The following is a 16,803-nucleotide window of genomic DNA, read 5'->3' on the forward strand; positions in this document are numbered from 1 at the left end:
TACATGTAGCTGTCCAGTTTTCCCAGCACCACTTATTGAAGAGACCGTCTTTCCTCCACTGTATATCCTTGCCTCGTTTGTCACAGATTAGTTGACCATAGGTGCAGGGGTTCATCTCTGAGCTTTCTATCCTGTTCCATTGATCTATATTTCTGTTTTTGTGCCAGTACCATATTGTCTTGATTACTGTAGCTTTGTATTATAGTCTGAAGTCAGGGAGTCTGATTCTTCCAGCTCTGTTTTTTTCCCTCAAGACTGCTTTGGCTATTTGGGGTCTTTTGTGTCTCCATACAAATTTTAAGATTTTTTTGTTCTAGTTCTGTAAAAAATGTCATTGGTAATTTGATAGGGATTGCATTGAATCTGTAGATTACTTTGGGTAGTATAGTCATTTTCACAATATTGATTCTTCCAATCCAAGAACATGGTATGTCTCTCAATCTGTTTGTGTCATCTTTGATTTCTTTCATCAGTGTCTTATAGTTTTCTGAGTAGAGGTCTTTTACCTCCTTAGGTAGGTTTATTCCTAGGTATTTTATTCTTTGTGTTGCAATGGTGAATGGGATTGTTTCCTTAATTTCTCTTTCTAATCTTTCATTGTTAGTGTATAGGAATGCAAGAGACTTCTGTGCATAAATTTTGTATCCTGCAACTTTACCAAATTCATTGATTAGCTCTAGTAGTTTTCTGGTGGCATCTTTAGGATTCTCTATGTATAGTATCATGTCACCTGCAAACAGTGACAGTTTTACTTCTTCTTTTCCAATTTGTATTCCTTTTATTTCTTTTTCTCCTCTGACTGCCGTGGCTAGGACTTCCAAAACTATGTTGAATAATAGTGGCAAGAGTGGACATCCTTGTCTTGTTCCTGATCTTAGAGGAAATGCTTTCAGTTTTTCACCACTGAGAATGATGTTTGCTGTGGGTTTGTCATATATGGCCTTTATTATGTTGAGGTAGGTTCCCTCTATGCTCACTTTCTGGAGAGCAAAACCAGTAGTTTTAAACTAGCACTATGTATATTAAAATAGACTCTTGTCATGAATTGGATTAAACCTGTAACTCTAAACCTTTTATGACTAGGATTCTAAATGAACTTTGAGACCCTGGGCCCTAAAAGCCCACTTTAAACATTTCCCAATGTTTTCCACATCAAGCACACATAAAAAAATATGTTTTACACTAAGCTAGGATAAACAGCTAAGACTGCCCCAGAGCTAAGGGAAGCATATCTTAGCATAAGCTTTTTGTAGCACAATGACTGGAAAGCTCTGTTTTAACAATTGATAGTAAAGATGGAGAAAACTACTTTTGGTCAGGGATTTATATACCACTTCTCAAAAACAAACCACCCAAAGGCACTTCTTTCTCCCTATATACAAAGTCAGCTTTGATTTTTATTAGCCACCAAAACCATGACTTCTAGCACAGCATGAATTATTAGGGGGATGTGTATGTATCTGGGGGTCAGGGAAGGTTTGGGAGAGGGGAGAGAATAGTACCTGCCCATGGAAACCTGTCTGTTATTAATATTTAAGCAAAAAGCAATACATATGTGTGGGTATAAGGATGCTCACTGAAACCAAAAGTTATGACTCTGAATTTTCCAATGTTTATCACAAACCCGTTTAAGTAACTTCCAGAGAGTGGAAGCTTAGGGGGCAACGGGAGGAATATGCATAAAGAGACAGAAGAATGAAGGCTTTCTCAGCTTTTTATCCTGCTTCTTTCAGCCCAAGTCAACTGCACTCACTCTGGGGCCTCTGTACAATGCACAGAAATAGTGCAAGGCCCCAGCTCTGGTGCTTGATGTTCTTGTGCAGAGTCTTGAACTCTCACAACGTAACCCCAAGCCCTTCTCTCTGCCTATGACAGCTGTCTTCCTAGTAACTTCAGCACAGATCGAGGTCAGTGGAGAGACATTGTTCCTCTCCCCTTCCTGCATAGCTGGCCCAGGCCATTGTAATTCCCTGGACAGTAATTTCATACTTAGTACAAATAGCAGAGACTCTACCATGGGATCATAGGGCTTCTTAGTTTCTGACATACAGCTCTAAGAAAGAAAAATGATAATGTAGTAGAAGAATTCTTGACAAAAAAAGAGATCTGGCCAGATGTGTTTAGCAACTGTCTTAAGCCTTTCCACAGAATCTTTGACAACCCTCCTGAAAACTCTAATTTGGATTTTGACCTTAGGTAGTAAACCAATGGTTTACGTAAAGGTTGTGATTTCTCCCAATAGGTAGAACAATCTTGTCCAGCATTATAATTCTAAAATTAGCAACCAAGCACATACCTCTAATCGAGAAATAGGTTGTGGGCCAAAGCTCTCTTCTTCCACTGAAGTATCTGCATTTGCTTCAAGCTGCATCTGCATAGCCATTACTTAGTGTTCAATACTGAAAAGTACAGATGGCCATCAGGAAGAACACTAGAGAAAGTACAGAGCTGCAAACATAGTTTTACAATAAATCTCTTTAAGAATTACTTGCTAGGCTTTTGGCTTAATCACTGACATACCCATGGCAGGAAAAAGAAAAAAAATCTCTCACCAGCCTTCCCTTCCACCTAGATAGCTGTATCAGAAAGACTTTAGGAGGAGCCAGCACTATCTTGCTTCTATAAAGTAGAACAGCTTGAACTCCCCTGGTGGTGCAGTGGTTAAGAATCCGCCTGCCAATGCAGAGGACACGGGTTCCATCCCTGGTCCGGGAACATCCCACACACCGTGGAGCAACTAAGTCTGTCACCACAACTACTGTAGCCTGGGTGCCCTAGAGCCCACGCGCCGCAACTACTGAAGGCCACACACCTAGAGCCCGTGCTCCGCAACAAGAGAAGACTGCGCTCCGCACAAGAGAAGCCCACGTGCAGCAACGAAGACCCAACGCAGCCAAAAAATAAAATTAAAAAAAAAAAAAGAGACGAACAGCTTAACTAGATCAACTATATCCCTCTGTTCCCCTGCTTTATATTCCTTAAGGATAGGGGCCAAGTCTCATTTATTTGTATACACCTCATGATACATGATAAATCTTAGATACATCTTAGGTGTTTGGTAAATATTTGGCAAGTGAATGCAGACTTTCCAGAACTCTACTTTAAAAAAAAAAAAAAAAATCGATGAAAGGTTAAACTGTTTCAGCTCCATTGTTCCCTTCCAGAAAGCAGGGTTTTGGGGTGGTGGGACAGGAGTGAAACAAAGGTACAGAATAATTGCCATAAGCCTCCATTCCTGATAGAGAAACAATGGACTGAGATGAGAGAAGTAGCCCCACCTTAGGCAAGGACGGCTTGCAGTCACACAGTCTGCTTCTAATAGAAGTGTATGAAATTTAAAGATCACCATTTTTGGCGGGGGGGGCTGTGCGGCATGTGGGATCTTAGTTCCCCAATGAGGGATCGAACCCGCACTCCCTGCATTAAAATCGCGGAGTCTTAACCACTGGACCACCAGGGAAGTCCCATAAAGATCACCATTTTAATGAATTCCAGACCTCACTGAATGCACAAATGAATAAATAACATGGAATTACCTTGCTCAGTTTGAAATCTTCCATATAAGTATAAGGCCTATACCAAAGTCAGATTATTTTGATAGAGTTAAGACTGCTCAGGTTGAAAAGAATGAAGAACAAAAAGATTTCTATTATGAGGTATTAGTAAAAGCAAACAAGTTTTGATGGCCACAAGAATAAATGTACTTAAATCTGGACAATTTAACAAGCAAGATAAGTTTAACTCAAAAGACAACAGATGGGCTTCCCCGGTGGCACAGTGGTTGAGAGTCTGCCTGCCGATGCAGGGGACATGGGTTCGTGCCCCGGTCCGGGAAGATCCCACATGCCGCGGAGAGGCTGGGCCCGTGAGCCATGGCCACTGAACCTGCGCGTCCGGAGCCTGTGCTCCGCAATGGAGAGGCCACAACAGTGAGAGGCCCGTGTACCTCAAAAAAAAAAAAAAAAAAAAAAAAAAGACAACAGATAAGGGCTTCCCAGGTGGCACAGTGGTTAAGAATCCGCCTGCCAATGCAGTGAACACGGGTTCGAGTCCTAGTCTGGGAAGATCCCACATGCCACAGAGCAACGAAGCACGTGTGCCACAACTACTGAGCCTGCATGCCACAACTACTGAAGCCTGCGCACCTAGAGCCCGTGCTCCGCAACGAGAAGCCACCACAGTGAGAAGGCCACACACTACAATGAAGAGTAGCCCCCGCTCGCCACAACTAGAGAAAGGCTGTGCGCGGCAACAAAGACCGAACGCAGCCAAAAATAAATAAATAAAATTAACAGGAAAAAAAAAAAAGAAATCTCCATTCTTAGAGACTTTACAGAAGATAACCATTTGTTCTTGATTGGTTCAGGTGTAGCTCTTAGATGGCATGTTTAGCATAATGTGAGTTTATGATAATTCCAAATATCAGAATCACCTGAATGCAGCTTAAATTTAAGTGTCTTCCTTCATAATTTATGAAAAAGATGGCTTGAACTGTATTCATATAGCAATAACCAAAAAGCAAAAGACTGAAAAACTAGACTGTATTTAAATTTAGAACTTCTATTCATCAAAAGACAGCACTGTGAGAATGAAGTCAAATGATAGTGAGGGGAGAAAATATTTACCACATATATAACTGGTAACCAGAATATACAAAGAATTCCTTCAAATCAGCAAGACAGACAACCCAATAGAAAAATAGGCAAGAGATCTGAACAAGCACTGCATAACAGAAGATACTCAAATGGCTAATAAACATATCAACAAATGCTCAACTTCATTAATGATCAGGAAAATTAAAATTAAAACCACAAGGTAGGGCTTCCCTGGTGGCGCAGTGGTTCAGAGTCTGCCTGCCAGTACAGGGGAGACGGGTTCGAGCCCTGGTCTGGGAAGATCCCGCATGCCTCGGAGCAACTAGGCCCGTGAGCCACAACTACTAAGCCTGCGCATCTGGAGCTTGTGCTCCGCAACAAGAGAGGCCGCGATAGTGAGAGGCCTGCCCACCGCGATGAACAGTGCCCCCCCCACCCCGCTTGCTGCAACTAGAGAAAGCCCTCGTGCAGAAACGCAGACCCAACACAGCCAAAAATAAATAAATAATTAAAAAACCCAAACCAACAAGGTAATAGCTAAAATTTAAAAGACCGACAATACTAAGTATTAGCAAACGTGTGGAACAACTAAACACTCGTTCACTGCTGGTTTGAGTGTAAATTGGACAACTTTAGAAAACTGGTATTAAATATGGAAGGTGAAGATAGGCAAATGCTATGACCCAGGAATTTCACTACTCTGTGAAATTAACCCAGTGAAAAGCATACACGTGTGCACCAAAATGTATGCAGGAATATTCTTTCTCAGCAGCCTTTCTCATACAAGTTAAAACTAGAAACAATCCCGATATCCGCCACAGGTATAATGAATAAGGAATACAACATAGGAACAAGAAAGAACTGTTAAATGCAAAGACATTTACAAACCTGCAGACAAAATGTTGAGCAAAGGCAGACACAAATATATAGTCTTCCTTTATACAAAATTCAACAACGGCCAAATTAGACAATGGTGTTAGTAGTCAACACTGTGGTTACCTCTGGGGAAAAGGGAAAGTATTAGAGAAGGGGGCACAAGGGAGGCTTCTTGGGTGCTGACAGCATTCTATTTCTTGACCTGAGTGATTACACAGATATATTCATTTTGTAATGATTCATGGAGCTGTAAACACTTTTGATCTGTGCATTTTTCTATTTGTATACTACACTTCACTTCAGAAGTTTAAGAAAAAACAACAAATCTCACTAGAGATCATTCCCTAGACATCACTTGAACGGTCTTCCGCATTAAAAAACGCAAATACCTTACTGGCAACTGGAGCTGGGAACTCTGTAAGCCAAACTTTGTGTAACGGAAAGGGCACTCACCAGAAATCCGGCTCTGGCTTAAGAGCTGTGACTTTTAAGTCACTACACCTCTCTGGATCTTGGGCTTCCTCGCCCACGCCCATAAAGTGGATGTTGCAAGTGAAGGCCAGTAAGGTTCCTCCCAGCTCTAGAATGCGCTTCTATTTTCGCCACAATGAGCTCCGAGGGTCGGACTAGCCCGGGCACAACCCTGCTCCGCCCCGCCCCGCCATATCCGAGTTTTTTACTTGGCATGGAGGGGCCCCTAAGCCCGCTAAGGGAGCTGGGGCCCAAGTCTGGGTCCGGGTACGGGTTCGGGTCCGGCTTACGCGGTGGGAAGGGGCCAGGTCTGCGCCTCACACTCACCTCAGCCTGCAGCGTAACTCGCCCGGGCGGGCTGCGCGTTCCGACTACAGTCCGCCGGACCCGCGCGCGCCCGACCCCGGACGGACTGCAGACCCCCTCACCTGCACCCCACTTCTCTACGCCCTTGCTCCGGCCTTCTGCACGAAACCCAGGCGACTTTCAGCTCCTAACTGCGCTCCTGGGGCGCGTCTCAGCTCTCTTCAGGCCGCGGTCTCAGGCGGCAGCGCCCACTCCGTCTGCCGCCTTCGGAAATCCCGCCAAATCCTATTGGGCAGGGCCACGCCTGCGTCAACGTAACGTCTCCCCGCCCTTCTCGGGTCCGTCTCCCCGCCACTTCGGCTACTCGTGAGGCCGAGATAGGCCGAAAGAACTTGACTTCGCAGGATGTTTTGGGTTCCCCTCTTGTTTTTCTCCCTTACGACTAATTCAAAATTTGGAAGTTGCGTCCTTCTTCCCTTTACCAGATCGGGGACTACAACTCCCAAGAGGTAGTGGGCCGGTCCGAGACTACATCTCCCAATATGCACCGCGGGAGGGTGACGCAGCTTTAGCTCCTCACCACCTGTAGATGATATCTAGGCTTTTCGGAACTCTTGATCTGTTTCTTAAGCATCTAAACTGGGGTATTTGGCCCTTCAGGTTGCTTTGAACTCCAACTCAGTCAAATTCTGGAGCCAGGGGCTTTCTAGGCCCTTGTAGGTGGTGGAGCTGAGGACGCTCGAGTAGATGGATGAGGCTGGAACATAGAGCTAATGGAGGAGAGGAAGAAAGGACTGAAATATTAGTAAAGCTGTGGTACTTTATTGGAGATTTGCGGGACTCCAGAGGAAGGAGACATTGATTTTGAGAATGTAAATCTTATCGTGGTTAAAAGTTGATTACGGTTTTAAAGGTTGGGTAGGGTTTCCTGGGCGAAGAAGAGGAGATGAAAACATTAAAAGCGGATAGAGCAGCATGGGTATGGAAATTAACAGTGTGGTCAAGGAATACTGTTGTCTGATGAGGCAGGAGAAGTGCAGTAACAGGTGCTGAGACTGTTAAATTACGTTTATTTCAGGCTATGAAGAGGCTTAAGACCATTATAGAGCTTTGGCCTTTATTCTTTAGGTAATGGGGAAATCACTGAAAGTTCTTAACCTGATGAGTCATGTGCTTAGACCTGTTTTTTGTTCCCCACCACTTTATATTTGTGGAGTGCTTTAAAATTCATAAAGTTTTTATTTAATCCTCACACTGTTACCTTGTGGCATTGAAGGATAGATTTCAGGAGAGTGAGAGTAAAGACTACAAAAACTGTTAGGAAGCTCTTGCAATATTTCAGGCAAGAGAGGAAGGCCTGAGCTAGAGCAGTGACAGAGAGAACAGATTCAGGAAGCATTCTGGCGGTAGAATCAACCTTAGTGGTTATAGATGATACCTGGGGATAATAGTGAACTGCCTTCCATACCAGAGATACGCACCTTCACCTCCTATTCTTCACGTACTTTCCTCCTGAGAGCACCTGCAAACCCACAGCCCCTCTTGGCTGAGTGAAGATACATGACTTCGACCTTTCATTAAAATGGAATTCCTTTGGCTGTGTGGATGTCAAACCAGAGAAACCCCATCTGCAGAAAGATTAAGAAGTTTAGAGACTAAGAAAGTGGGAGAGAGTCATACAGAAAAAAACAGTTTTGAATTCTGACTGCTTTCCAGATCTTTCCAATTTCTCAGGGGCCCAGCAGCACTTAATGCTCTTGAGGTCCGTGAGATACCCCTATGTTCCAGTGATCTCCCATTTTTTCCTGCTTAAACAAATATGTCTTTTCGTCCAAGACAACCCACTAAGAAGTCGGAAATGAGACAAAATAGATTTCTTGATAACAGTTAAATAAGCAATCCATGAGAATATTTATAAATATGTAATTGAAAAGTTTTGAATATATCCTAAGTTACAATGTAAGTGACCTATCTGAAATCTCAAGGAGACAACTTCTAATAAGACCAAAACTTAATCAGCAGAAATTTGATAATTCATCTCAAGAAAAAGTGATCTCATCAGTGTAGTCACCCTGGAGTACAGAAAGGGAAATCCAGAAAGGGAAACCCCATGTCACATCCAAGTGATCTATTTGAGTAGTGCAAGGACGATTCAATATTAGGAAGTCAGTTATAATTGGCTATATTAATAGGTCAAGGAGAAAAACCAAATGGTTAATTTCATCATATTGGAAAAGCATCTGTCAGGGAGGAAGAAATTTTCCTCTACCCTCCTAAGTTCTTCTGGCTGATCTAAGAATTAAATTGACGTAAGACAAGAAAATCAAACAAAATTTTAATAACATGTATAGCTGGGAGTGACCCAGGAAACCTGAGTTACTCCTCAAAACAGCAGAAACCCTCACCTTAAATACTGTCTTTAGTAAGGACAAAAGAGGATGTTGAGGGTAGCGGTTTAGGACTTCAAAAGAGAGGAAGGCAATTCACAAGCAGATGGAAAAGCAAATGTTTGGCAAATAAATGTTTATTTGGCCATGCAGAGACAATGGAACACAGAGTGGACTTGTTTTAGGCAATTAGGGGGAAGGTCAAAGTTATTTCCTGACCTTGATTGGGCCTTGATTGTTTTCAACTCGAAATAACCCACAAACCAAAGAGACATTTTGGTGTGCCAAGTTTTGCTCCCCTACATATCCAATAAAATTCAACATAAATTCCTGATTAAGGGGAAAAAACGGTAAAAAGGAATTAGACATTTGCTTAACATGATCAGTAATATATAGATACAGATATCCCAGACAAGCTGCCATCATCTCTTTGCTAATGAAATGTTAGAAACACTTTCATTAAAATCAAGAACAAAATTATCTATTGCCACTATTATTTACTATTGTGCAAAAAGTGCTACTAAGTGCAGTAACAAAAGAATGAAATAATAAAAGATAAAAAACAAATAATAAAAGATGCATATCTTGGAAAAGATTTACAGATATGATTATATGCCTGGATAGTTTAAGGGACAATAAGAGAGTACATTAGTGTAGCTAATTACGTATAAAAAGATCAGAGCTTTATTAAGTGCTAACAATAACTAGATAATGTAATGGAAAAAAAGATCCCATTCAAAGTAGCAACAAAACCCATAAATGTCTAGGAATAAACTTTAAGAAATGTTCAGGACCTGCACGGAGAGATCTCTAAAACTATGTTCGCAGAAGAGCTCAATGTTATAAAGTTGAAAATTCTCCCAAATCAGTGAATTCCTAATAGAAATCCCAATGGGATTTGTGGCAATCACTGTGGGTTGCCTACCCAACAGACACTGCTCTTCTTTATGGCTAAGAGAAACTAGTATGTGGAAGGATGCTCTCTAGTAAGATTTTTGGATGACTTTGTCTTCATCTGCATTCTTTTGTGTATGGTTTGAACTTTTTGTACAAATTTGTTTTGACTTTATGATGATAGTTTTAAATTGTAACAAAAATATAAAATATCTTGGAATAAACTTAATGAGAAAAGCGTACATCAAAGGAAACTTTAAGATATTAAAGAAAGGCCTTCCTTGGTGGCGCAGTGGTTAAGAATCTGCCTGCTAATGCAGGGGACACAGGTTCAAGCCCTGGCCAGGGAAGATCCCACATGCCGCGGAGAAACTAAGCCCGTGCGCCACAACTACTGACCCTGTACTCTAGAGCTCGTGTGCCACAACTACTGAGCCCACGTGCCACAACTACTGAAGCCTGTGCACCTAGAGCCTGTGCTCCGCAACAAGAGAAGCTGCTGCAACGAGAAGGCTGCACACCGCAACGAAGAGTAGCCCCTGCTCGCCTCAACCAGAGAAAGCCTGTGTACAGCAACAAAGACCCAACGCAGCCAAAAATTAAAAAATTTAAAAAATAAATTTAAAAAAAGATATTAAAGAAGGACACAAAACAGAAAAGCATACTATCTACTTGTAATGGAAGACTCAACATCTTTCTTTTTTAATTAATTAATTATTTGGCTGCACTGGGTCTTCATTGCTGTGCGCGGGCTTTCTCTAGTTGTGGCCAGTGGGGGCTACTCTTGGTTGCAGTGCATGGGCTTCTCATTGCCGTGGCTTCTCGTTGCGGAGCACAGGCTCTAGGCACGCAGGCTTCAGTAGTTGTGGCACACAGGCTCAGTAGTTGTGGCTCGTGGACTCTAGAGCGCAGGCTCAGTAGTTGTGGCACACAGGCTTAGTTGTTCCACTGCATGTGGGATCATCCAGGAGCAGGGCTTGAACCTGTGGCCCCTGCATTGGCAGGGGGATTCTTAACCACTGAACACCAGGGAAGTCCAAGACTCAACATCTTAAAGACAGCAGTCCTCCATTAGTTGATCTTTAATTTTAATACAACATGATCTCAGTAAAAATACCAACAAGGTTTTTATTTTGGAACTGAACAAGCTAGTTCTCACATTTATATGGTAAAATAAAAAGCAAGAAGAGCCATGAAAATCCTGAAATAAAAGGGCCTGAACTGACCAGCTATTAAAACAAATTATAAAACTACAATAATTAAAATGTACTTGTGCTAAAAAGATAGGTCAATGGCACAGACTAGTTATCCCAGTGTCATAGTTTCCTATCACTGCTAGTAACAAATTACCACAAATTTAGTGGCTTAAAACAAGAAAGATGTATTATCTTACAATTCTGGAAGTCAGAAATCCTAAATTCTGAGTTTCACTGGGCTAAAATCAAGGTGTTGGCAGAATTGTGTTCCTTCTGGAGGTCCTAGGAGAGAGTCTATTTCCTTGCTTTTTCCAAGTTTTAGAGGCACCTGCATTCTTTGCCTTGAGGCCCCTTCCTCCATCTTCAAAGCCAACAATCACTTTGACCTTGGCTTCCCTCATCACATCTCCTTCTCTGACTCTGACATCCTGACTCCCTCTTATAAGGATCCTGTGATTACACTGGTCCACCCAGCTAATCCAGGATACTCTCCCCATGTCAAGATCCTTCAAAACATCTGCAAAGTCCCTACTGCCATGTAAGGTAACATTCACAGGTTTCAGGAATTAGGATGTGGACATCTTGGGACTTCCCTGGCGGTCCAGTTGTTACGATTCCATGCTCCCAATGCAGTGGGCCCGGGTTCAATCCCTGGACAGGGAACTAGATCCCGCATGCCACGACTAAAAGATCCCACATGCCACAACGAAGACCCGGTGCAGCCAAATAAATAAATAATTTTTTTTAAAAAAAGGATGTGGACATCTTTGGGGGGCTATTGTTCTGCCTACCATAATCAGTTATAGATACGAATATACAGAGAAATTTAATATATGATAAAAGAGGAATTTTGAATCAGAGGGAAAAAATATAGAGGGTTTATTAAATGGTGTTGGGATAACCACATAGCCATCTGAAAAAATTAATTTTGATCCTTATCTCATACTTTATGTTAGGATAAATTTCTAAATGGATCAAAGATATAAAGTGTCAAACCATAAAAGTTCTAAGAGAAACCATGGGCCTTACAAAAGCTATAAAGGAAAATATTGAAACATTTGACTATTGTTGATGGAAAATTAATCAATATTCAGTCTAAGAAAGAAACAGAAAATTTTATTTGAGCTAAGCTGAAGATTATAACGCAGGAGACAGTCTTTCAGAAGCTCTGAGGACTGTTCCAAAGAAGTAAAGGGGGAGGCCAGTATGTATGTGATTTTAACAAAGGGGTATGTGCAAACAAGCACACATCTTGGTAGAAGGTTACTGCTATTTGAAAGGAATGGATATCTTAGTTAATGGTGTTAGTGCTTTTCTCAGTATGGGAAGATGCAAGAAACTGGGTTCGTAAAATTTTCTCCAGAAAATATGTATCTGAGGGCCAGTTCTGCCAGTTTTCCCAGAGCAGGAAATGCCTTGTCCTGCTCTTCGCCCTGAATTCCTTTCTCGGGTGTACTGTAGGTCAGTGACTGCACTGCTAACGACTGGAATCTTATAGAACTGGATGGTGGCCAACATTCCTTTTTTTTTTTTTTTTAATATTTATTTATTTTTGGCTGCATCGGTTCTTAGTTGTGGCACACAAGATCTTTCATTGTGGAGCGTGGGCTCTTCATTGTGGTGCACAGGCTTCTCTCTAGTTGTGGCCTGTGGGCTCCAGAGAGCATGTGGGCTCTGTAGTTGCAGCACTTGGGCTCTCTAGTTGTGGTGCGTAGGCTTTGTTGCCCTGTAGCATGTGGGATCTTAGCTCCCCGACCAGGGCTCCAACCAGCATACCCTGCATTGCAAGACAGATTCTTAACCATTGGACCACCAGGGAAGTCCCTGGCCACCATTCTTTATCTGACAAAACCCTCCCTTTGTGTCTTAATTTTGACCAAGGATGGGAGGCATTTCATGACCAATTCGTCCCACAGCGCTAGGAATACTCATTCTCAGGTCAGGCGAGGATTTCATTGATAGGCCACTCATTGTGCTATTACTGGACTCAGCCCAAATCCTCTGGACCGCCTGTCTTACTAGTCTGTTATGGTCCAGGAAATGGCTTCTTCCTATATCTAGAGTTAACACTATTACAATCATTGCTCTTATAGACCTATATATTTGGTCAGTCGTTTCAAGTTCCCTAATCGTTATTATTTTACTGAAGGCTTAGTCACACATTTGGTAGTGCAAAAAACAATAATCTTGTAAAATAGGCAGAATACAAGTAATATAGCTAGTAACATTAATAAAGTAAGTAAATATTTAAGCTAAGAATTTCCATTAGTATCTCCCAGTATCTTCCCAGGTCATCTGACCCAGTCTGTTCTGGACCAATCTCTATTCATTAAGTTCACCAAAGACATCTACACATACAATGTGGGTAGTGGTTCATCATGATCCCTTACAGGATTGAGAAAGGAATGATTTCTTCCAAGGATTATATGGCTGGTTCCAGAAAAAGAAAAATTGATCTTTATGGTTAAGCAGGTATTTCTGCTGTTGGGGAGGTCTGGTTAATACATAATACAGATGCACAATGCACACTGGAGGGGAAGGAGGAGGCCCGAAAGGGCAGAGAAAAATTTTATGTTTAAATTTTTGTCTTGCCTTAAAATATGAATTTTATTTCATCACTATATATCTTTAAATTTCTAAATGGCAAAACCCATCATAAATAAAGTCATATAAACCAACAAACAGGGGGGAAATTTGGCAACCTATATCACAAAGAGTTCTTTTATATTTGAAGACATTCTACAAGTCAATGAGAAAGATAACTCAGAAAAGTGGGCAAAGATTATCAACAATACCCAGAAAAGGACATAAAAATTTCTCTAAAGCATATATAAAGAAGCTCAACCTCATACATAATGAGAGAAATATAAATTAAAACCATACTGAGATACCACCAAAAAGTTTGGAATGTACTGTATTAGCAAGTTTGTGGCACTCATTGCTAGTAGGATTGATTTGACTATTTTAAAGGGCAATTTGGTGACATCTATTAAGGTTACAAATGCAACTAGACTTTGACCCAACAGCTCCATTTCTAGGAAAATATCCTGCAGATAAACTTACACATACGCAAAGTTTCAGCATAGTTTGCAGTAGCAAAAGGTGATAAACAACCTACATGTTTATCAATAGAGATATCGTACATCCATCCAGTGGATTATGATTTAATAAAAAGGAAAAATATGGGTTGGAACCTCTTTATGTATTGATCTGAACCTATCAAGATATGTCGTTAAGTGAAAAAGGCAAAATGAAGGACAGTGTGTATTGCTGTACTATTTGTGTAGAAAGAAGGAGAGAAGAAATATATATTTACACACTCATTCCTACTTGCATACATGTTTGCTTTTGTATTCAAGATAGCTTTGAAATGATGGACAAGAATCTGGTAACATTAGTTGTCTCCAAGAAGGGAAACTGGGTGTCTGGGGGAAGACTAAAAGAGACATGTTTACTTTCCTTTCAGTACTTTTTGAATTTTGGGCCATATGAATGTATTACCCACTCAAAAACTAAAAATAATACAGATTTAAGTCTGATTTTTAAAAATGAACACAATACAATTTTTCATTTTGGAAAAATTTTAAAGGATGGGGATACATCACCAGCAAGAATTTGGCATAGTCTAGGGAGGAAAGAAACAAAATTTGGCATCAGAAACAGTTGCAGGAAGATATACTTCCTTATGGAACAAAAGCGATTCATCAGGCTTCCCTAAAGCCTGGATGAAACCTCTCTCAGGACTATACTACCTCTAGTTACTTGGCCACCAAGCAACCCTCTTTTCATTTGCAATTTTTCATTTTGAAAAAATTAAAGCCTGGGAAGGGACTTCCCTGGTGGTCCAGTGTTTAAGACTCTGAGCTCCCAATGCAGGGGGCATGGGTTCAATCCCTGGCTGGAGAACTAGGATCCTGCATGCAGCACAGTGTGGCCAAAAAATAAATAAATAAATAAATGAATAACACAGTGGCTATGTAAATCAACCATACTTCAAAAAAGAAATAAAAATAAAAATAAATTAAAGGCTGGGAATTCCCTGGCGGTCCAGTGGTTAAGACTCCTGCATTTCCACTGCAGGGGCAGGCTTGGATCCCTGGTTGGGGAATTAAGATCTCGCATGCCGCTTGGCGGCCAAAAAAAAAAAAAGCCTACAGAAATGTTGAAAGAACGGTGCATTTAAACACCTATGCACATGTTGCTGTATTTGTTTTCTCTGTTTCCTCTCACATGCATATATACACATACCCACATATACATATATTTTAAAAATTTTTGGCCGCACCACACGGCATGCGGGATCTTATTTCGAAGACCAGGGATGGAACCTGCGCCCCCTACAGTGGAAGCAGGGAGTATTAACCGCTTGACTGCCAGGGAAGTCCTGCCCACATATATACTTTAAAAAAGCCATTTGAAAGTAAGTTGCAGACATGTATTTCCTAATAAGGACATTCTCCTACATAATACTATTATCACAGTCAAGAAATTTAACATTGATAAAAGAATATTATCTAATATATAGTTAATAATCAAATTTCCAAGTGTCCTCAAAATATACTTTATGAATTTTTTTTTTAAACTATAGAATTCAATCAGGGATCAGGCATTACCTTTCCAAAGGCTCTTTAGTCTCCTGTGTTCTAGGAGAATTCCCCTGCCTTTTTGTTTTGTTTTGATTTCATGACGTTTTAAAAAATAATAAACTAATAAATTATTAATATTAATATTATAAATTATTAATATTAATTAAAATAAATAAATTAATAAATTAGAAAACTCAGTTAAGTAGAGTCAGGAGACCAGAAGGGGGTGCTCTCAAACCTTGCATTGATAGCAGAGCCCAGCAAAAAGCAGAAGACTCCTCTTCTTTCCTGGCAAGGACTCAGCCAACAAAAAGCCACGAACTCCTTGTTTACTGCAGCCCTCCCAGCTTCTTTTTCCTCTCTATAAATGTGTTCTCCTTCCCTTATAGTGTGGGGACTTGCATGTGGCCCACGATGGTTGCAAATCTTGAACTGCAATTCTCTGCTGATCCAGAATAAACCCACTTTTGCTGGAAAAATATCTGGCAGTGTGTTTTAGGTCAACAACATTGACACTTTTAAAGAATTAAAGCCAGTTGTCCAGAGAATCCGGATTTGGCTATTTACTTCCTCATGATTAGATTCAGGTTAAGCATTTTTTAAAAATCAGAATACTATATAGGTGATGTGTATCAAGCAATCTCATTTGTTCCTTACTAATTCAATTTCCTAGTACTCTGACAAAATGGAAAGAGTCCTTGGGCAGCAGACATGCGTTGTAAATAAAAAACACCTTTCTACAAGTATATTTCCCCAAGATTCAGCTGAATACAGTTTTGCTATGATTCCTTAAGATTCAATCAGATGTGAATTTCAATCAATGTCACAGCCATTAAACTCATAGGCATCCAGTTTTCCCATGAAAACAGCCCAGCTGAACCTTGGTTAACACACCTATGAATTTAAAATGTATGTATCCGTTTATATGAGGTACTATTGTTACCAAACCAAACTAGGGTCCACTTGCCTGCTGTGCAGCAAAGTCAATTTACTGACACTGGGGTGTGGTGAAGGAAGGAACAGTGTTTATCACAAGGCACCAAGGAAGGAGAACGGGTAACTCATGCTCAAAAGACCCAAATAGGGAAGTGTGGGTTTTTTTGTTTTTTGGCATGTGGGATCTTAGTTCCCCAGCTAGGGATCGAACTCACACCCCCTGCACTGGAAGGGCAGAGTCTTAACCACTGGACCACCAGGTAAGTCCCTCAGGAAAGTGTTTCTAAAGGCAACACTTGGGGTAAGGGTTGCAGCATGCATGATCAGGTCATAGGCTTTCTTCTGACTGGTTGGTGGTAAGGTAACAAGGTGGTGTTTCAGAAATCTCAATCATCAACCTGGTTCTAATCAGTCTGGGGTCTACACACTTGTGGTCAGCACATAGTCACCATTTTCCGCCTGGGCAGGGGGCCTTAGTTTCTGCATAACAACTCAAATATATTCAACATATTGTTATCCCTTGAGGAGGAACTAGGACTCTGTTTTATCACTGAAC

At 41.1% G+C, this 16,803-nt stretch overlaps 1 protein-coding gene across 5 annotated transcripts in view; it reads right to left on the minus strand.

Annotated features, from left to right (window-relative positions):
- RAD51 (RAD51 recombinase) overlaps nucleotides 1–6,617 on the minus strand; it is a 36,014-nt gene extending 29,397 nt beyond the window's left edge. Inside the window, exons 1-3 of one of the 5 annotated variants that reach the window (XM_033435790.2) lie at nucleotides 6,270–6,607; nucleotides 2,553–2,673; nucleotides 2,297–2,399 (exon numbers count right to left, since the gene is read on the minus strand). In XM_033435790.2, coding sequence (XP_033291681.1) covers nucleotides 2,297–2,383 — 87 coding nt within the window. In that variant the 5' untranslated portion in view covers nucleotides 2,384–2,399; nucleotides 2,553–2,673; nucleotides 6,270–6,607. Of the gene's footprint in view, nucleotides 1–2,296; nucleotides 2,400–2,552; nucleotides 2,674–5,924 lie in introns of all 5 variants that reach the window. The other 4 variants (XM_049706630.1, XM_033435791.2, XM_004273992.3 and 1 more) reach the window with 4 other exon arrangements.
- Nucleotides 6,618–16,803: the final 10,186 nt, after the last annotated feature.

The sequence above is a fragment of the Orcinus orca genome, chromosome 2 (assembly GCF_937001465.1).
Source record: "Orcinus orca chromosome 2, mOrcOrc1.1, whole genome shotgun sequence".
NCBI classification, from domain to species: domain Eukaryota; kingdom Metazoa; phylum Chordata; class Mammalia; order Artiodactyla; family Delphinidae; genus Orcinus; species Orcinus orca.